The sequence below is a fragment of the Nelumbo lutea genome, chromosome 4 (assembly GCF_056320005.1).
Source record: "Nelumbo lutea isolate HS-2025 chromosome 4, American lotus-T2T, whole genome shotgun sequence".
Taxonomy (NCBI): domain Eukaryota; kingdom Viridiplantae; phylum Streptophyta; class Magnoliopsida; order Proteales; family Nelumbonaceae; genus Nelumbo; species Nelumbo lutea.
Window position 1 is genome coordinate 7702111 of NC_142687.1, and position 21921 is coordinate 7724031.

Here is a 21921-nt window from a genome sequence, read left to right on the forward strand (position 1 = left end):
ATGCAGTTGCTTTTTTGGTGAAAAACCCCGAAGAGCCAAATTGCTGATTAGTCATGCCTCATGCGTACTCCAGACAAGCAAACCTCTTCCAATATTTGCACTACATATACAACTAAGCCCTCCCAAATTTCACAGGATAATCAGAGTACATGCATCCATTTTTGTTTGTGATAATGTTGAAGAGTTTTTCTTAGGGAAAACCTGGGTTAGGCCATTAGTAATTAGTATAGACTATAGACCGAGATATCGGCCCTTGTAATAATTCCTACATGGCAATGGCTCAAGAATCAAGAACATCATTAGCCCGAAATGAACCATTTGCGGCCGGCTCTACCTCTATCATCTTATTAAAACATTTATCTCTCTTGTACCCGGCTGGTACTTCACTCAAAAAAATAAAAATAAAAATAAAAACTACAGGACTAATCTTGAGGAATCAAATCTACAACTGCAGGACCATAACCTTGTTTTATCTTCGGAGTCAAGTAGGGTTCCTCTAACAAGTAATAAATAAATAGATAAAAGAAGAAAGAGATATGAATGGATGGATGCTTTGGGGTTGGGGATGGAGAAAGAACAAAAAGAAACCCCCCCCCCGCCCCCAGCAGCAGCATGTTAAGCACAAAATCCCATGAGATTCCTTCTTTTGAAAACTTTGAGATATCAGCTAGCAAGATCCACATTCACCTAGAACACATCGGGCATCCTAATATTCTATCAAATAATTTATATATTTGTATGGGACCGTCATGGATATATTATATCCTTGAAGGGATCAGTACTGACACGGTTATAAATATTCCAGTTGTTTGGAGTGGAGGGAGTGTAAGAGCTTAGTTTGTTCTAAATAAAACATTCATGGAGCTGGTGATGGTCATTAAGATTGTTATTTGTCTGGCCTTGCTTACCCCAATAAAACAGACATTCGCCAAATCACGCTTCTCAGGTAGAAAATTTTCACTGGTTTTGTTTTAATAACTTACTAGTGCAGTGTCAACGAGTAACAACCCTTTTGCAGAAGCAGGGAGGGAGTCACTGGATCAGCACCATGCAATGGGAAGAAGACATCTGCATGCCAAAGTAGCTGCGCCTTGGTGGTGGTCTGCAGATTATTCCCCGGTCCGGCGACGTCGACCTGTACATAACAAGTTGGATCCATGAACTATACATGACTGGAGGAATGAGAAGCGCCCGTCTCTCTCTCTCTCCCTCAATAGTTAGGAAGATATTATGTATAATAAAGGTGAAAGGTTGATTTGATCATTTAATTAGTTAGTTTGCCATCTATAAATGGAATTTAGTTTAGTTTCTGTTCTGGTCACCGTTGCATATATGATATATTCATCCATCGTCTCATTGTTAAACTTGCATATCTATCTGAGCAACCTACGCTCTGTGCCCGATAGAAACTACCGTATCTATCTCTTAAGTCATGACACATATATTGGAATCAATGAACTGCTGGGCTGACTCAAAGCTTAATTCGGTTGCTCCATATTGAAATTTACAACCATGATTCTGTTGCGGCACAAGGCAGTGGTTGATCCTTTCTTGTTAACAACTTACGCACGAGACGAGATAGATGGCTATTCATGGTGAGTATGTGGTAGGCTATCCTCTCCCTGCTCTGTTCCCCGAGTTTCAACTTTCAAGCAAAGAGGGTATATGACGAATAGAGCTGGGTCGGTCCTGACTCCTGAAGTTGCTCTGGGTTGGTAAGCTTTTCAATTTTCAACACCCAGTTTGGAGTTTGGAGTTTGGACAGAACATATCGCTGCCGCCTTCCCCCCGAGGAAGAAAAGTAGTAAGAAAATTCTGTGTCCATCCACTTTTTCGTTTTTGTCCCTCTGGCTGCAGGTTGGTATCTGTTAATGACTTAATTCTGTTTGTAAAGGGTAGGTAGTAGAGAGAGAGAGAGAGAAATTAAATACTGCACCTTATGGAGCGCGTGCATGAATTTAGGTTGGGCTCCATGTGCTCAAAACTCACACAAGGAAAGAAAAGCACATCTCATTTTGCTTTTAAATCTTTTTTTTTTCTTTCTTCTTGTGCCTCGGTCCTGGGGGGGTTTTCTTTGATTCCTTTCTCTTTTTCACCGACAAGAATAAACACAAGAAGCAGCAGCCCCTCCGCCAATCCGCCACCCTATCTAAAAAAGAGGGTCTTCGGCCATTCCGCGAAGAGGGTAGAACCGACCGACCGCCTTATTAGGATAAGGCTCTCTCTCTACCTCTACATTCTACAACAAGGGTAGAACATGCGCCCCAACAAGCAAAGAAAGGGAAGACATCAACAACATGAGATCACTCTCCTTCCCTACGGCCCTACTCCTACTCTCACTCTCTCTCATTCTTTCTGATAGAATTGGGTCTTGTGCTGTGAATTTCACTTTCAGCTCTTGTAAAATTGTAGCTTTGTAGCTGCAGGTAGTAGGTTCTTCGCCTCTTAAGGGAATATAGTCGATCCACGAGGCACGAGCTTCTTTCTTTTCTTTTTCTATTAGTGTATTTGATCGAAATTCGAATCGAATCTTGGAATTACTGCTTTTTCTTCAGTCGAAGAAAGCACTTTGGTGGTGATTGCATGCGATGCGGTTGATGGGGGCTAGTAATAGTCCAAACAACAAAAGTCACAAGTAACGACCAGGAGGGGAGGGTTTGAATTATGAGGCGGGCAGATCGATCCAATCATCTTTGACTACTCCACAGTCGAGAGCTGGGGCCTCACATGCAACTTAATTTAAAACATAATAATAATAATAATAATAATAATAAGAAGAAGAATGTGTTTGTACTTTGTAGGTAGCCTAATCATCTCCTTTTATATCCCACTGGGCCCATGACCAATTGGATCTGGGCCCAGCTAGTAAAAATGTATTATTAAAAACGTGGTTCCAGTGAGTCCAAGCCAAAATACATGCAAATGCAACCCGCAGGAAGTTGGTAGGAAAGTGTCACGATGCTTAGACCTTGAGTTCTGACCTGACTACTCCTGCTACCTACGTTAGGGTTTACGTTCTTGTATTCTTCTCCAGTTCTCTCCTTCAATTTTTGGACAAACCATATTAATTAATTCTCCCGTTTGGGGAGGGTAGTTTTCAATTTCATGTTACTACTTTTGGTTTGTTACTTGTAAAGGTAGACTCAATTACTCCATCTCCATCTGCAAAAGTGAACAGGCCTACAAGTAATGTAGTGAGAAATTCCAAATCGTACGAGGGTTGGATTAAGGCTCGGCTCAATTCAAAGTTTAATAGAAATAGAAATTCATTCAATCAATAAATCAACCAAACCCTAGACTGATATTATGGATTGGTATGAGTTCCACCTTCCACGTCAGAAGGACATAGGAAGCGCCTGTGTTCACCAAAAGCCGTTCGTATTTTAAATCGACCTTACTCGTTGCTGACGAGGCGTGGTGGTTTTATCCAGCGCCATCCTAATTCTCTAATACATAATAGCCAGTTGGGAGTTATTAACCACTCCTCAAGGGCATAAATGGAAACCAAACAAACAAACATGCTTTGCTCTAGAAACCCTTTTTTTAATGGCTCTATTTCTATTGGGTTTCTTTGCCTATAAATCGGGAGACATGCTCGCGCCGGCTGAACTACTCAAACAAAAAGTATTCTCGCTCGCTCCAATACAAGCAATATGCAAACTATGACCGTTTCTCCGATCAACTTCCCGGCTTTCCGTTGCCTTTCCGACTTCACTCATCAGACTTCTGTCGGCGCTCCCTTACCTGACGTCCAAGTCCGAACTTCCGGCGGCTTAAGCATCCCGGCGCATTCTAGCATTCTGGTACCCGATCAATACTGCTTCGTTCCGATTCCAGTTGGCTTAATTTCTTCCTAGAAATTTAACGCTCTTATTTCAAGATGATCATATGCTCTGTTTTCTTCGATCAATATTTTCAATTGATTCATTTTATTTAAAAGATTTTTCTTTTGTGCTTCGTGACTTTTAGCTTTCTGTTGCTCCCGAGCCATTTCTCAATTTCGGAGATCTGATATTTTCTTTTTTTCTTCCTGGAAAATCGAAGGCTTCGGTTTCACCTGTGTTGGAGAACATCTTAGATCGACCTCGAAAGCGTTGGACTTCTGAGAAGATAATTCCTATTCTCGGCGTCCCCTGTGATTCCGTGGTCGCGTTTGTTCGGTTTCTGTATTCATTAAGGTTAGTTCCTCCCTCAACTAAAGTTAAGGTATAATCGAATCTGAAATGCGCCGGGCGTTTTTTCTTCACATGGGCAACCGGATTACCTTGGCCACTTGATCCTGGATGTATATCCTGCAGTTTACATGACCACTGGCCAAGATCTTTGGATCTGGTTTGGCGCAGCTCAGGTTTCTTTGACTTGTTTGTCAAGAAAAGATGGAAGAGAGGACGAAAAACTGCTGCCTCCGTTCAGGGATTCCGGTACCTCTCTTTGTCCCGGAAGGGGAGAGAGATCAAGGATTCCGGTCGCGTAGAAATTGCATCAGTTTTAGATGTGGAGCGTGAAATAACGAAAATTTTCCCTAATACCAGATGCACCGAGGAAGAAATGGACAACTACGGGATCCATCTATTGGCATTGTCGCACGTGTTCTCGGTACCCCAGCTGAAACAGAGATGCACGAGAGCGCTGAGTGGACGGTTGACTGTGGAGAACGTGGTGGACGTGCTCAAACTCGCGAGAATGTGTGATGCTCCGGATCTTTACCTCAAGTGCATGAAGTTGGTGTCCAACGAGTTCAAAGCCGTGGAGAACACAGAAGGATGGAAATTCCTGCAAAATCACGATCCTTGGCTGGAACTCGAGATCCTACAGTTCCTTGATGAAACCGAATCGGTCCGTAACTTAAAAAATTTATTTTATTTAACATTTTTTCTCTTTCTCCATCTTTTGCATTGCGATCTACATATATAAACTGAAATTATCAACGCGTATATACTATAATGTGACAACAGAGGCGGAAGTGGCGGAGTAAGAAGAGGGAGGAGCAGAATCTATATGTGCAGCTAAGCGAAGCGATGGAGTGCTTGGAACACATATGTACGGAAGGCTGCACGAGTGTTGGGCCATACGATAAGGAGCCCACGAAGAACAGGGAACCCTGCACCAAGTTCAGCACTTGCCACGGTGTACAGCTCTTGATTCGACATTTCGCTGGGTGTAACAAGAGGGTGAACGGAGGTTGCTGCCGCTGCAAGCAGATGTGGCAACTTCTCCGGCTTCACTCTTCCATGTGTGACCAAACCGATTGTTGCAGAGTTCCTATGTGCAGGTACTTAGTGATTTGTATGATAGAGACTAATAAGAGCGGGGGAGACCCAACACGCAACACCCAATGGTTTTCATTTTCTTTTTATTATTATTGTTATTTTGACATAGCGGCCTTGAACCTTGATTCCATTTTCTTCGTTCCACCACTTAATTTAATAGAGTATTAAACCGACCTAAGCAAGCAAAAGATCGTCGACATGTCTTCGTCTTGCCGCTTCCTCGTACCTGGGTGATTCCAGTCGCATGATTCTCTTTCAACGGCTTCTCACGCAACCGCGCCCTACAACGTCCTACAACACATCCCCGCCTAAATATCTCTCGATGATAGTATGAGAAGTGATGATGACATCATCAGATGGATGATTTATATAGGTTTACGGTTTGTTATGGTGAAGGTTCCACGTATGGAGCGCGCTGCGTGGGGAGCCAATCGAAACTCGTCCCACTCGGAATCTGCTGCATGCCACGTTGTATGTAATAGACTCGTAGAACTGGAATCCGCTAGGAAGTTGAATTGAATTCATCCATTGTCGTGTAATTTGGTTTAAGGGTTGCCAGCTGGACGATCACGATATACTTGTAGCCAACGTTTCACCATAGACTGGTGGACCATCGCCGGTGAACATTACAGACGGGCGGATAATGTCCGTCCGCCAGGGAGGGCGGGGAAGATTATTCCATCGTTGGATGCCTTATAAAATGTTGACATTAGCTGTTCCTTAGCATCACCTCTTCTAACGCCATTATTAAATTTTAAGAGTGTTGAATTAATTACGGGAGAATAAACTATTAATTCATTTAATTTCATGGTGATATTCATTGATATTTTTGTTTATGCTTGGATATATGACAGGCAATTCAAATTGAGAGCGCAACTTGATAAGAAAGGGGACGATGCAAGGTGGAGACTTCTTGTGAGGCGAGTGATGTCTGCGAAAGCTATGTCTTCGTTGTACTTGACCAAGAGGAGGAGAGAATAAGAGACAAGAGAGACCACGGATGCTAAGGGAACCAGAGGCTTTACAACATTTCGATGAGCCACTATGACGATATCATTTTTATTCAAAATTCTTTCTCTTAAAAAGAGGGATTTTGTACATAAGTGTGTTCATTTGACTGATTTTATCCATCAATATCACGTTTGTAGACTCCTTTTCTACATGTTTGAAAGTAAATGGGAAAAAGTCTCTCTCCGAAAAGTAGGTTAGGGTCGCTTTAGGAGATGTATAACAAGAGGTTGGTGGTGTCTCATGTCTGAGATGATTCGGAATGAAAACTATGTTGTACGTTCTGAACTTTTAACAGGGCGTTCTTGTAAATAATGTTGAGCCTGGCGGCCCAGGCCCGTTGTGTGAATAAAAAATCAGCAAGGCAAGGCCTTTTTTTTTTTTTTGCCGTCACACTTGGTAATCTTTCCATCAAATGAAATGAATCCAATGCATCAAACCCCTAACCGAGTAGGACAAAATGTTAAATACGTTAAAATTCTTCCAAGTTGTCACGTAGTCAGATTTTATATTGCAGCCGTCTGAATGAAATTATTTCTTGTCATCGCAAGGAGAAATCAGCTACTCTCGTTGGAAAAATCATCCGGAGATATTCTTAATACACTCCCTTATGGGGTGTATATCTGAACTCGAGTTAAAACCGTGAAATCACGGCCTTCAATGCACTGCTGTAGGCCCACGATGTCGCTTCATCCAACTTGAGGTCGGTCTACAGCAAGGGCCGTGATTCACAGTTTTAAAACACCGGCAGGAGATTCTTTGGTCCTTGACCTAAACACGTAACTGAATAAATTAAGAAGATATCTTAACTTCGAATGCATGCCAACGAGACGAAAAAAAAAAATCATAGGAAATGACGAATCTCGTTGCAGTACCATACGTCTTCTCAAAGAGTAATCCCCCTCCACCTCCAGAGAGAGCGAGAGCGTGAAAAAAAAGTTAAAGCACTTGTGCGCTGTGAGCCTGTGACCCCTTCCAAAACATAATAATGTCAATCAGACATCATGCTGGGGTCTTGAAGGGCCAAAGCAGATAATGATCAACAGAAAGTTGTCGTATTCTAAATTTCTAATTCAACCCAAAACAATGAATCTCTGCAGGCTCTTTCTCCAAGCAATAAGGGTAGGACCTTTTCCGGGTCAACAGACCAGTTGGTCTCACACTGTTTAAAAAATGGAACTTTTATTACAGTGGTATGTGGTACCACAAGGCGTAATCATGCTACACTCATGTAGAGCATTAGTTCCCGAGGCATTACATCTCTTTACTGAGACCAGACTCGAACCTAGAGGCTGAAAATGTACCTCTGTCTAAATACGATGACCAGAGAAAATATACAAAATTAACTAGAACATAGCTAATGAATAATGATATCTCCCACCTTTTCCATCACTGATATCAAGCTAATTGAGTAGTTGTATAAAGCACCGACATAGAGAGCACCAAGATTCCTATTTTCACTAAGACTCAATTAATAAATAGAAAACATGGGGTAAAAGAAAGACCATGCCCTCTTTATCAGCGATGCAATCTCAATTATTGCTAATCTTAGTGTTTTAATCAAATCATAAACAAAATTGGCTATATATTGTTACAGAATGATAGAACCAAAATCACTTCCAGGCTTTCCTTCCCAGGAACTGCTTGCCAGAGGTCCGCTTCTGTTTATTTTTCTCAAGCCGAGATCGTGCAACCTTGGCTCTCTTTGCAGCTAGAGGCATTGCCTTCTTGTGCTCCTTCTGCCGATTGCTCAAACCACCAGTCTGTTATTCATGATCAAACCACACTTGATCAGAAGATTAGAAGAAAATTGAAAATGGAAACATCTTACACTGTAGGTTTTAAGCTATAGTAGGGAGAACATGTCAAGAAAGAATGCTCAAAATCTGACTGCTATTTGTCCAACGTCGATTGTCTTGACTCTTTCACTGAACTGTATTTCAGTAATACTAATAACTGATCAAGTACTGCGCCATGATTGAAGCATGTTAGTTTTACAAAATTTTAAGGAACATAATTCTAAGAAAAGCCCATAAGTTATCTTCCAGCATAGATTTTGGCGCATCTTGATCAGGCTGAACCCAGAGCCATTCATAAAAAGGAAGAATGCTTGTTTCTAAAAACTGCCATTCTAGCCAACGCAGAAGGTTAGCAAGAAAATAAGGAAATAACAAGAAAGGTACAAGAAAAGAATGCACATAAAAGGATAAGAGACCTTTTTCTGTTTTACAGCAGTTCGAGCTTGGTACTTCCCTCTGTCCTCCCTTCCAGCTCTTACCAAAGCAAGCCTTTCCTCCTTACTTAGCTTTTTTCGTACGTTAACCTATAAGACATTAGCACTAGCTTGTAAGCACTTGCATTTCCAGTAAACATGAACCAGACATTCAATATTACTTCACATTATCTAAAAGAAGTTTCTTCCCTTCAGGGAGGAGGGAGGAGTTGAGGAAGAAGAATAAAATTCAAGCAAAAGGGATAATTCTACTGTTTCCTCATGCTTGTAAGCATTTCCTACATTCATACTCCCTGTTCTGAGGCACATAGTTCTTCTTGCACAGATATATGCATTCTAAAAAAGGCCATTACCCAATGTTAGTCCCAGATATCTGGGGGTCTTGGGAGACGTCGGGACTAGTGCAGACCTAACTTTTGGCATTTTTACTCGGATATCTGTAGCCACAGTAGCAAAATATAGGCAATAAGGCACCAACAAAGAAAAGATAAACTAACCTCAAGTTTAGTAGGGTCCACTCGCTTAACACTTAATTCCTCAGAACTGGGTAACAGCCCATGCTTGGTCAAAGCAAGCTTTGCTTCTTTCTTTGCCTAATCAACCAAAATATTAATGCGTATAACAATCAGAAGCACAATATGATCCAAATAAAGCATAAGGGCAATAACAATTAAAGCACAACAATAATGTTTAGTATTGTTTTCTTTCTGGTTGATAGGCAATAGTCAGTGATCAGTGCCTTGAAAAAGGTTAGCAGGTGAAGACAGATGGGGCCATAGGCAACAGTTCGGGTTTTTGATCAAGTTTAAACCATCATGAAATAAAGTTACAACCCAATCCCCTGTGAAAAATCCAGGAGGGTGGGGACAGTTGTTAAAATCATGTGCATTGCTGAACCCTGATTCTGGGTTCATTTCTCAAAATCCAAATTCCACTATACCTAAATCTCAGCATTAAACACAACCGTTACTCAATGCAGATAAAGACATTACCCAATGTTGGCTGAACTATTTGGGATATTGAGAGCAATGTTTTAAAACGCGGAGGCACTACCTAGAGGCATGAGGGTGTAGTTCAGAACACAAGAGGCGTAAGCCTCCAGACCGTTTCCTTTTCTTTTCTTTTCTCTTTTTTTCTTCTCTTTCTTTTTCTTTTCCTTCCCTTTCTTTTCCTTTCCTTTCCTTTTTTTTCCTTTTATCTTTTTTTTTTCGTCTTTTTATATAAGATGTGCATGAGGCACATGAGGCGTACGCCTCTAGCACGCCTCATGAAAAAAGCACATGAGGCGTATGCAGAGGTGTCAAAGCCTCTGGCATACGCCTCAGGGTGTTTTGAGAGCGTTGCGTGCACCTCCAGGCGTACGCCTCCCATGCCTTTTAAAACAATGATTGAGAGGGGTGGCGGATACACTCTCAGGCTCAAACCTGCACTCTCATGCTTGCCAGCCCAAGATTTTACAATTACAACAAGCAAATGTCTCCTTGCTGCTCAATGGAAATAAAACTGAAAAAAAAAGCCATGAAATGAGAGATGCAATCTTTCGTATGAAAAAATACCTTTAATTCTTTAATACGTTGGAAATCTTCATTTGAAAGAATACCATCTGTTGAGTCAGAAGAAATACGCCCCATCTTTGCTCCAGCTAATCTCTTCAGAGCCCGAAGACTAGTATCAGCAACATTAAGTTGCCCATCTAAATCAAATAACTTCCTCTTTCGTGATATATGTTCTTCCCCCTCTTCTTCACCATTTTCCCCTACTGAATTAACATCAATAGCAGCCTCCTCATCGTCATCATCATTGTCAAAATCACCAGATTCCTCTTCTCCATTCTCTTCCTCCTCTTCCTCCTCATCATCCAAAGCAACATCATAATACTCCTCTTCATCTTCATCCACTTTATCACTTTCTTTAAGTTCATCATTCTCATCCCCCATTTCCTCATAACCCTCCTCACTGTCAGAGTCATTACCCACACAAAAAGATGGGGTTGGCTCATCACCACTAGCGGTAGCCTCCTCACCATCAGAGCCACTGGATTCTGATTCATTATCATTATCATCATTATCATCATTCTGTAGTAACTCAATGCCAGGAACATTGCTGACTACATTCACTTCACCAAATGCCTTTGGCCTTGCTTTTGGGTCAGTAGGACGCCCACGGTCCTTCTTAACCAGCAATGAAGGACACACCTGTAAGAAAATTAAAGACAGTTTTAATTCTATTGACCTGATGATGAGAAAAATGAGAGTTGCGGGGAGAGGGATGTTATATAACCTCTCTAAATAACGTTATCAAAGAACGAGCTGCAGTTGAAACAGCTTTCTCATGTGACTTCTTATATAATACAAGGTCTTGCAGCAAATCCTCTGTCATCAACTAGTTTGTCAGGAAAAGATAGATAAGTAAGAGTTCAAAGATCATATATTAACAGAAGCTACAAATAATGAACAGAAGGCATGGAAAGAAAAAATGAAATGGGAAGTGAATATATAAGAAATGAACCAAAACTACAGAATTTCAAATGATCTTAGAATATGAAATATGCATCTTCAACTAATAGAGAGGGTTCACATAAAGTCAACGATACCAAAGGCATGCGCAGACACATCTCCCTTACTGCATTTAATCCAACAGCAATTGCCTAGCAGAACGGGTATATCTCAGAAGTTAATCTCATGCCAATTCAGCAAAACAATGAGGGTAACAGACTGTTAGGAATTACCTCTGTACGAGAACGATCATGTACAAATTGATTTACAATCTGTCTGAATAACGGTTCAACTGTATCAGGGGGAACCTGATATAGGGGGCAAAAAGAATTAGCCAGATGGATAGGATGCAATGGCAAATTGAAGGGAAAGATGGAAGCCTAATCTTTAAGCTAAACAGGGAGCTGAAGACTAATGCAAGGATATAATAAATGAAAAAAACACAACCATATCATGGCAGGCCTCAATTGCAGATGCAAGCAAATGTGTGACATCTCGTTGATGAGGCTGCAAAAGCAACGATAATTATGAATTTATGATAATATGAAGTCATCATAATTCAAAAATATGCAATGGGATAGCTTTCTATTGAAACATAAAATACCTGAACATATTTTTGAAGAAAAGGATAAAGATTTAATAAAATCAAGTGATGGAGGCCAACAGTTCGAGCAATTATTTTCAATAGCATCATCTTCACCTGAAGAGAAAAATAATAATGACACTAAGTATTACTTGCATCCATTAAACATAAAATAACTCATGGTTTGTTGGCAAAATAGCATATTCAACAAAGATATTGTTAAGATCCCAAGGTATATTATTGACAAAGCTTCACTTTGTCCATAAATTATAATACATCTAGAAGATTAATAGGTCAAATTAATTCAGTTAGAAATTAAGCAGCAGGCCTCTTTGAAATTTTCTAAGGAATATTTTTTTTTAACCATGGAAGGCTTTCCTTGTCTTCTCTTGCTAAAGCAGACCTTTTTTTTCTTTTTTGATAAGTGAGCAGACCTCTTGTTTTTATTTGTCATTTCTGTTGAGAAGACTTGTTTTTAGTAACCTCTTGCATCTTTTGTCTGCTCATATGTCAAATCAATTGGAAATTTTGCTCTTAGAGACTCTGTTGGTGTTCTTTTTCTAAACCCTAACTCTCTTCTTATGTTAGTTGTGTTTTCATGTGCAACTGTCACTGTACAACAAAGATATGACACTAACTTCTAACTTAGTTATCTGATGATTTTGAAATTCAAACAAATCCTAATAGTTATAAGGCAAACAACTCACGATGATTGAAACCTGCATCAAAAATGCAAAATGTCCAAATTATACCAATGATCCAAATTTTAGAAAAAACTAGAAAATTTCTATATTCAAATTTAGGACCATTACATGGCATAATGGTAAAATCTCAAGCTATCAAGTGTGAGAAAATGGGTTTTAAGTCTGAGAGTGGCCACTTTTGGGGAAAAATTGCCAAAGGTTAGGATCATATCCAGTCCACACTCCCAAGACCACAGATAGCTGCAACCAACATTGAGTTACGGCATTGTTTTTTTAATTTAGGACCTTGATGTCCACAGCAGCATGTAACTAGCATTTCATACACAAATTTTACCTTCCAAGACATAACAAGCCAGGCCACCAAATAATTAGCATTATAAGTTGGGGCTATTAAATTTCAAAATGCGTTCTAAGAGCATAGATTTTAAGATAGCTGAACCAGTCCACCCCTCCCACAATCAAAGATAGTTGAACCAACATTGATTGGAGGCCCTTTCTAGAAAATAGTAATATGGCATTTTTGTGTTTTGCAAGTACTCTTCAAGCAAGCCACATAAGTATATGACTAGAGGAGGCAAAGGCAGGGAATAATAAAAGAAGAAGTTAAATAAAATCTACCTCAAATCGTTCGTTGCAAGCCTGAAGGCGAGAAAATAGCTTCTCAGCAAATCCCTGCACGAAAGGTAGGCATCAGAAACATCCTATGTGTCACATGAATAAAGCTGGGGATGATGATACAGAACCAACCTGTGCATCTTTCAAATGGTTAAGTGGTGAATATCTTGGATTATTGTTATCAGATGACATGTTTTGCTGCTTTTTCAGGCTTCGAATGACACGTTGCAATTTTGCTTGCTTTTTCTTCTTGCTAGAAGTTGTACCTTTGTGATATGCCTATAAAGTCCAGTTAGGCAATAACAGGTTAGAGATACATAAAACTGTTGGTGCTAAACATTGGGGAAACTACAAAAAATTGATTCATTAACATAATTGTGAAAACAAATTTATCAAAAAAAACATAATTATGAAAACAACAATTTGTGAGTTGTGGCATGTCATTTGCTAAAATATCAAAAATAAGGGTATTCACTTAATGTTTTTCCACTGAGAAAACCTATATATGAGAATGCCAACCATTTCAAACCATCATCCTCTAATTTCAAATAAAGAACTAGAGGGTATGATAAACACAATACATCGATCCATATTTCTTTGTGTTATGCTTTCGTATACAATAGTAGTTCAGAACTGTACTTTGCATGGTGGGATTTAAACCTATGTAAAGTGGACACATAAATGATGCTGGTATAAGGTGGAGAACATGAATATGTGAGATAAACTGATCCTGACAATAGGATATGCTTGATGTCTAAAGAAATTTCAGCTTTCATAAACCTACAAAATAATAAAAACAATGTAAATATGAATAAAATGGGCATTATATGAACATATCCATTTACACAAAACTTAGAAAAATAATATGAAGAACAGCTGGAGGTTTAGAGAAACTAAGGTACAAACAAAGATGTATCAGTTATCATACCATCAAAAAGAGCAAAACATGCCAATCAGAACATGACAACCATATTTGATATAGAAGAGAGAAGGGATGTAGAAACTAGAAAGTCTAAATTAATATCCAAATCCCTCTGGAAAAGTCATTTGGAGGTTTTGCTTAAGCAAAACAGGTTCCTGGTAAATATACTTCATGATGGGAGAAATACAGATTTTACATCAGCAATACCTAATTCTGCTTCAGAGTTAAAATGATAAAAGTCAATTGCAGCAATTCCAAAAGAAAATCTTCTTCTCTATGTGCAGACATCTTAATAATGACAACTACAATAGTAATAGATACAATACTTGATAGAGTGCAGTATTCATGGTCACATACCCAAGTCAATAAGAATACCACACACATTTGACTTTCAGAATTGTATTGACAATTTTGCTACATATTGACTGTAGCAAAGAAGATTGGTGATATCAAGCTTCACTCTTTTTAAAATGGTAAGGTATATTGTATTAAAATAAAAATCCATACAGGGTATGTCCCTTTACATAAAATTACAGTGAAACTATACGAAAAATAAGGAATACTTATGACTCGTTAAGCCCAAAGGACCTCTGGGGACAAATGATTCAAGCTTGACAATTGCATTCTCCAGATTGGCTAATGCAGATAAACAGGTATAGTCAAACAGCAGCATTGTATCTTCCATATCACAAATTAAACCAGTTGAGATGGCCAACCTTACAATCTAAAATTGACCAAGGAAAACAAAAAAGCAGGTTTACAAAGCAAATATCTTCAAAATTACCAAAGAGAACTTCATTTACCATACAGAAAGAGATCATATCAAATGAATTAATAATAATAATAATAGTTTGCCAATCTAATAAAGTTTAAGAGCATTGTGGCCAATTCAAAATTTGGATTTTGGAAACCAAGTCCATGGCTTCATTTTCTGAATGAACTACCATTAACCCAACCCACTCATTATTTGCCCAACTCTGTTCCCAAATATACAACACAAGAAATAATACCCAATACAACACCACAAGAAGTTATTTCCCCAATACTTATAAAAAAAAAGTTGCTTCCCCAAATGAATCTTACTTTCAAAACCTTTTTAAGTTCATCATCAACCAAGAAGAAAAGAAAGTTTGGTTTATTTAATACAAAGAGGAGTAAAATCAAATACATAAAGTGCTTTAGAGGGCATATTCTAGACAGCATCGCAACAGAACGTGGCAAACAAAAAATAGGAGTAGCTTTCACTAGCACTAACATAAATAGGATAAAATTGAGTTAACTACCTTGTAGATAGCCTCCCTACTAAGAATAACTTGAGGATTTTCAGAAGCCATATCATCTTCACTGTTTGAATCTTCACTATCATCAGCTTCTTCAATCTTTTCATAACCAAGAAGGAATGACAAAGCAGCAATCATAATCCTGCAGAGTTCAGGTTAAAAGACATGTTCCCTGTTATTCAAAAGAGAACGCATGCCTCAAAGATGGATGAAAACATACAGTGCAGAATAAAATAGAAGTTCCATGTTTCTCTTGGAGTTTTGGGGTAAATGGATACCTAGAAGATGAATGGAGACATGCAAGACATATAGCATTTGCTGTTCTATCATCAAACCAGACTCTTCTCCGATGAAGATCACAAAGTACAACAAGAGATCTTTTAGCTTTTGACTCATCCTCCTCCTGAAACAACAAACAATTTCAGAAATTAGTAATGCATTGAGTTGGTTAAATCTGTAAAGTCTAGTTCTCCTTTAATAAGCATCAATTAAAAACTTAGAATGCATACAAAGAATAATACTAACAAGCATCAATTTAATACCTACCTGGAGCGTTGCAAATAGGACATTCTGTAGTCTTCGATTCTTAGCTTCATTTTTATGTGTCTGATTCATGCACCGAATGCTGTGCACTACATGAGAAAATGCTAGCTTCCTTAAAGCCCTGTCTCCTAGAGTTTGAAGTTTCATAAATAGTGCAAGAGTTTCTCCAATATCAACTACCTATGAAACAAAAAAAAAATGTGACAATTTAAAAAGGGCAAACAAATAAAAGAGTTTAAGTTGAATAATCTCTTGCTTATTTACAATGTCATGTGTTGCTTGGTACCTATAAAAAAAATGTCATGTGTTGTTTGGTGTTAAGTAGGGTATTGCATAAAAAATGGTGCTTGGACTGTGGGTTCTTTATTCACTTTGCATTCAACTTATAACTGATAATTTTATAGAATCCTATAAGCATGACAATGAATTAAATCAGTTGTGGTTTCCAATGAATAACAAGTAAAATTCTATTCACATTTTTTATCACTTAATGTTTTTTTGAGAGACGATAAAAAAAATGGGAGGGATGTACATGAGAGAAGATAACTGATTTCATTAAGCGATAAAGACAATTTAGTGGGCTTTGTCTTTATCACTTAAAATTGTGTTCACATTACTTCCAACTACAAAGTAGGACAGTGAGACTAAACCCTGGTTTCACCACAGATATTTCTTTTCCTATTCAATTACGCAACTTAGCTACATGAATCTTGTCTTGCCAATCCATTCTGTTCAGTGCCATATCCATTATTAAACTATGGGCACTTAAAATAATTTCTTAGTACTTCCACCCATGTCTTTTTCGGTCTGCCCCTGGCTCTTCTAGCCCCTACAACTTGAAACAAATCACTTTTCTTTCTGAAAGGTGTTGTAGATAATCTTCTCTATTCACGTGACCACACCATCTCAATCTACTTGCTCTCATTTTGTCACCTATTGGAGCTACTCCTAGGTTCCTTCATATGACTTCAGTTCTAACCTTTTTCTTCCTATTTTACCACTGCATTTCTGCCACACTCATTTTTGGGACACCTTGTTTCTTAACTGTCTAAAACTCTGCACCATACAACATCACTGACAAAAAATTGCTTTATATAATTTTCCTTTTAGCTGAAGTAGTAATTTCCTATCCCATAAGTGGGAGCAAGTCTGTCTTCCCATTGAAGAAGGGGGTTTGGGTATTAGAAAAGTAATTAACACAGCCCTCCTTAGTAAGTGGATTTGGAGGTTTGGTACTGAAAGGAATGCTTGGTGGAGAAATCTAATTGCAGCCAAGTTTGGGGTGATGTGGGGAGTTTGGTGCACTCAGGATTCCCTTCCAAGTTGGGGCTGTTCTCTTTGGAAAGGAATCATGAAGTGCTTCCCAAGTTTTTTTGAAGGGGTGGGGTTTAAAGTAGGTAAAGGGGACAGGTTAAATTTCTGGACAGATCCTTGGTGTTTGGGCTGTATCCTGGCTGAAACCTTCCCTCTCCTCTTCCAATGTGCTTTCTGACCAAGATGTTTTGGTGGCTGATTCTTATGTTTGGTCTGAAAATTCTGTAGTCTGGGCTCCTCAATTCAGAAGGAATTTATTTGATTGGGAAATTGGGGAAGTGATGAATTTGCTGAACTTGTCATAGAGGCAAGAAATCGACATCAGCAAGGAGGATAAGTGGTGTTGGAAGCAAGGTTCAAAATATCGATATGCCCAACATGCTGGTAGAGGCGTATCGGGCAGTATTGATAGTTTTTTCTTTGGTTTTTTTTCAAATCCGGTTCAGAGGAGCCAATTTAAGGTCCATCCACCCCGTGAACTGGTCAAAATCCCAAAACACCCCCTGGAGGGGCATATCAGGAAAGCCCCTGATACGATATGTATCATCTGATACGTATTGAAATTTCAAACCTTGGTTGGAAGTGAAATGTTAATGGGTGATTCTCAGTGAAATCTTTGGCTTTAAAATTGAATAGTTCAGGTTTATCAGATTCCCCCTGCAAGCAAGTTCGGAATCCTACACCCCCCCCGCTTCAAAAGTGAGCTTTCTGGTGTGGGCTATGTCTCTGAATAAGTGCCTCACTAGAACAAATCTGGAGAGAAGGGGTCTGCATCTTTTGGACCTGTCTTGTGGCCTTTGTGGTATGATCCCTGAAATGATTGACCATTTGGGCTTACACTGTACTTTCACTTCTAAGGTGTGGCCCGTGTGGGATCACTTTCTCAATGCAGCTGGGATTAGTTGGGTTATGCCAAGCTCAACCAAAGACTTTTTAATGTGCTGCAGGAATGTCCAAGGTCTGAAGAAAAAAAGGAAAAATTGTGTGGAAGTGTGTACCTGCAGCTGTACTCTGGTCTATCTGGACTGAAAGGAACAGTAGAATTTTTTGTAACAAAGAGAAGAGCCCAGAAGATGTAATCCGTTCTGCTGTTAGCAGACTGATTTCTTGGGTTTCTGTTAAATCTGATTTCATAAATCAGAATGTGTCTGAGTTGTTAAGATCCCACTCCCTTTAGAGCTTGTAATCTGTTCTGGTCTCTTGGCTGTTCTCTGAGGCTAGAGTGCTGTTGTACTATAAGCTTGCTGCTTTCTAATAAAATTTATCTTACCCTTCAAAAAAATAAAATAAAATAAGACTTCAGATGCAAATTTGCAACCCTTCATTTTTCCCATCATGCTCTAATTCTATGGGTGACATCCTCCTCAATCTCTCCTTTGTTATGAATTATTGAACCAAGGTAACAAATGAGGTCACATTGAGTTATCTTTTGGTCTCCAATCCTAAGTGTAGCTTGGTCTGCACTCCTATTATTATTATTATTATTATTATTATTAAATTTACATTGCATATATTTTGTTTTAGTCCTACTTGTTTTAAAACCTCTTTTTTCTAATGCAATTGTCCATGAACCTCATCTTTTTAATGTTGTTGTCCATGAACATCAGGCACCATGGGACCTCCTCTTGAACATAGTTGTCAAGGTGACGCCTAGGCGACAAGGCACCCTTGGAGGCTCGTGTTATAAAACACTTTCATATTTTAAATTTTTTTAGATACTAATTATAAAAGACATTTTTTGATAAATATATAAAATAGACATTATTAAACTAAAATATCTGTTCTGTGTGTTTATATATTAATTTCTTTTCATTATTTTCTTATTTGTTAGGGTTTAATCTTCTTCTTCTCCTTTTCTCTTCTTCTTTTCCTATAACAAAAGCCCCTATACTTTTTGAGTTTTCTTTTTCTTTCTTCTTTTTCTTCTCATGAATATGTTGATTTTCTATACTTTAAGGAAATATGGTATGGAACCTAGGCAACTACATTGGGATATATATATTTTTTATTTAAAAAAAAAATCCATCGCCTAGGCAACTAGGCGACAAGGAGCCCCTCTGCTGCATATCCTTGCCTTGGTGGCTTGGCACCTTGAAAACCATGCTCTTGAATATGTGTAATCAATTCATCTATGACTATTGCAAATAAATAAGGACCAAGTGTTGAACCTTGGTGAAAACCCATTCTAACAATAAAATATGAAGCCTCACCCATGGGTGTTATAATGATTTTTGCATCCTCATGCATATCCTTAATTAGTCACATACCCATTTGGGACTCCTTTCTTTTCCAAAACCCACCACTCTCTAGAGACTACCGCATGCTCTATCTAGACCTATGAATACCATATGAAGATATCTCTTCTTCTCTCTATAATTTTCTATCACTCATCTTAACAGAAAGATGACTTCTATGGTTGATCTCCTTGGCATAAACCTAAATTGGTTCTCTGAAATATTTATTTCATGCAATAACCTCTACTTAGTTACTCTCCCAAAGTTTCATAGTGTAGCGCATAAGTTTAATTTCACAATAATTATTACGACTTTGTGCATCGCCCTCATTTTTAAAATTTGACACCAATGCAATTTCTCCATTCATCCAACATTTTCTTTGTTTCCATTGTCTTATTTAATAGTTTGCCTACCTCAATCATTCCTTTCCACACTTCTATTGGGATACCATCAGGTCCTAATATCTTTCCCTTCATCTAATTTAGTGTCTTCGGTAATTCCAATTTTACCACTGGCACCCAAGGATTAAGGTATCGATACGATACTCCTGATACGGGGCATATCACCATGGATACAAGATACGCTACAACTGGATATGTATCCTATGAATCGTGCGTATTGGTACAATATGCCTCCGTATCAGAGCTTATCGCACCATATCGGTGGATACGGTCTGATACACACCGATACAGAGGCGTATCCGTGTCTTGTTTGACAAAATTGTAAATTGAGTACTTTCGGATTGTTTTTCATCTTTAATACAAGTTAAAAAATAGTATTATGAAAACTGAAATAATAATTTATGATTTAATTTTTCCAAAAAAATAATATATTTCATCTACCTTAGATGATTTATATATTTTATTTTACACATAATTATATGTTAAAAATGAAAACATAGTTATTATTTGAAAAATAGTTATTATATAAAAATACTAAATAAATAAAATTTTCCAACAAAATTAATGGAAAACAGAAAATTATAATTATAAAAACTGAAACGAATAAATTAAGATTATTTTCCCAAAAGATATAATAAAAACTGAAAATTAAACATAATTTATTTTATCTACCTTAAATGACTTATTTGTTTTATTTTACAATTATGTGTAAAATAAAAAGATTATATGTTAAAAATGAAAACATTTTTATTATTTAAAAAATAGTTGTTATTTAAATAAAATACTAAAATAATAAGTATTCCCAAAAATTTAATAAAATTGAAAATTATAATTATAAAAATGAAAGTATGACAACTATTGTACAATGTTTGAACCCGGTACTGTTTATTGTAACATTCCTCTTCATATAACATATTGAAGTATGCATTTCTCATGTCTTTATATCTTATTCATAAATAATTCAGCTTTTGGTTTAGTATCATTAATGTATTAATGTGATTTGTATGCATTTCACTACCGTATCCAAGCATTTCTATATCTTTCGTTCATATCCATGCCTTTCCAAAGTGTATGCGTATCAGTATCTGACTATACTTTGATCCTTGACTAGTACCCTTTACGTGTTCTCCATTTAATATATTTTTAAAATAGTTTTTTCATCTTTTATCAAGACTCTTTGATCACTCACAAACGAATATTGCACTAAAAAATCAGTAAAGCTTGCAGATTCAAATTTTAAGGACCAGTAGAGTTTATTCATACCAGAAATTCCCAAAGCTCATGTAAGAATTCATCAAATTGTTCCGGCATGGAGATTTGAAAAAGAAAACCAAGAGCATTCATAGAAATTCCAAACTATAATTTACATGTGCTTTCCTTTTTCTTTTTTTAGTTTCGGGGATAAACATTACAAGCATCAGAGTGTTAAGTAATTGTGGAAAAATGTAAATATACATAGAACCAAAAGTAAAGTAGCAATAAGGGGATAATTGGAATACCTTACGATTGATGAGAAGGATTAGGGCTTGAACTAGATGGCACCGAAGAGACGACGGAAGCGACCGAGAAGAAGAGCGGAGCAAGTCAGCAAGTTGTTTAGGAAAATCTGCGAGGTGCTTGGGATAGAAGGGAGTGACATGAGCCAAGAACATGGCCATGTCGCCCAGGTCCTTGGCGACAGTTGGGTCGCTACCGACCCCGCCGATCGAAGTGAAGTTGAAAGAAGCTTGCTGCTGGAAGAGATGAAGAACGGAATCGAAATGGCGGTAGAGAAGGAGGAGCTCGGACTCGTAGCTTTCAGGGTCGCATTTCATCTTCGATTGCAGGGCAGGAAGGCTCAGCTTCTCCGCGCTTCGACCGGAAGCAGCGAGGGACTCTGGCGCCAAATCGGGAAGGCCATGGCAGGATAAAGAAGTCATGGTCGCCTTCCTTCCCTCTTACCTCCTGTCCTAGCAGATCAGATGCCGAACAGAAACCCTATATAAACCCTAGTAGGACATCCGGTACGAGTATCTGTCCTGGTAGCACCGGTTTCTTGCCTTCACGAAAATAACTGTTAAACTTGTGCCGGATATCGGATTGATTATCTCTTAAACTACCCTAGGCTTTTGGAAATTAAGGCCCTGTTTGGCATCACTCTAAATAATCGTTTCTGACGATTCTGGCGATTCTGAGAATGAGAATCTTATTTGGTTTTGTCGGACCTTCGTTTCTCATTCGAAATGGGATGAGAACTCCTCCGCCAGAGATTCTATGGAGTGAAAAAATATGACTTCTGAAAATGAATTCTCGGCCTTAATTCATTCTTGCATCGTCATT

The 21921-nt window shown here is 38.3% G+C and overlaps 2 protein-coding genes and 1 long non-coding RNA gene across 4 annotated transcripts; 2 read left to right on the top strand and 1 right to left on the bottom strand.

Annotated features, from left to right (window-relative positions):
* The first annotated feature begins 550 nt into the window (after positions 1-550).
* LOC148853690 (uncharacterized) lies at positions 551-1316 on the top strand. The gene is made up of 2 exons (XR_016112580.1): positions 551-946; positions 1019-1316. It is a non-coding gene; the product is annotated as an uncharacterized LOC148853690 (long non-coding RNA).
* A 2168-nt stretch (positions 1317-3484) lies between these two features.
* Positions 3485-6658, top strand: LOC148853691 (BTB/POZ and TAZ domain-containing protein 1-like). Of its 2 annotated transcripts, XM_088982131.1 has the most exons (5): positions 3485-3803; positions 4045-4178; positions 4533-4836; positions 4956-5272; positions 6125-6658. In XM_088982131.1, the coding sequence occupies exons 1-5, from the start codon at positions 3654-3656 to the stop codon at positions 6249-6251; spliced, it is 1032 nt and encodes a 343-aa protein (XP_088838257.1). In that variant the 5' UTR covers positions 3485-3653; the 3' UTR covers positions 6252-6658. The 2 variants fall into 2 exon arrangements, with proteins under 2 accessions (XP_088838257.1, XP_088838256.1); XM_088982130.1 differs by lacking the exon at positions 6125-6658 and having other exon boundaries at positions 4956-5458.
* Positions 6659-7639: 981 nt separating this feature from the next.
* LOC148853692 (ARM repeat superfamily protein) lies at positions 7640-21893 on the bottom strand. The gene is made up of 15 exons (XM_088984035.1): positions 21102-21893; positions 15657-15833; positions 15389-15513; positions 15114-15252; positions 13041-13187; positions 12912-12965; positions 11611-11706; positions 11454-11513; positions 11240-11314; positions 11105-11158; positions 10792-10893; positions 10068-10706; positions 9009-9104; positions 8494-8601; positions 7640-8041 (listed from the first exon to the last, which is right to left on the bottom strand). The coding sequence occupies exons 1-15, from the start codon at positions 21519-21521 to the stop codon at positions 7892-7894; spliced, it is 2442 nt and encodes an 813-aa protein (XP_088840161.1). The 5' UTR covers positions 21522-21893; the 3' UTR covers positions 7640-7891.
* Between the last annotated feature and the right edge of the window lie 28 nt (positions 21894-21921).

Bases quoted from the DNA above. Each gene is read 5' to 3' on its own strand.
- LOC148853691 (XM_088982130.1), top strand. From the start codon at position 3,654: ATGCAAACTATGACCGTTTCTCCGATCAACTTCCCGGCTTTCCGTTGC. The intron at 4,179-4,532 runs GTTAGTTCCTCC...CCCTAATACCAG, and splicing joins CGGTTTCTGTATTCATTAAG to ATGCACCGAGGAAGAAATGG. The intron at 4,837-4,955 runs GTCCGTAACTTA...ATGTGACAACAG, and splicing joins TCCTTGATGAAACCGAATCG to AGGCGGAAGTGGCGGAGTAA.
- LOC148853692 (XM_088984035.1), bottom strand. From the start codon at position 21,521: ATGACTTCTTTATCCTGCCATGGCCTTCCCGATTTGGCGCCAGAGTCC. The intron at 12,966-13,040 runs GTTGGTTCTGTA...CCTTTCGTGCAG, and splicing joins ACCATTTGAAAGATGCACAG to GGATTTGCTGAGAAGCTATT. The intron at 11,315-11,453 runs GTTGTGTTTTTT...CCCCTATATCAG, and splicing joins TTGAGGCCTGCCATGATATG to GTTCCCCCTGATACAGTTGA.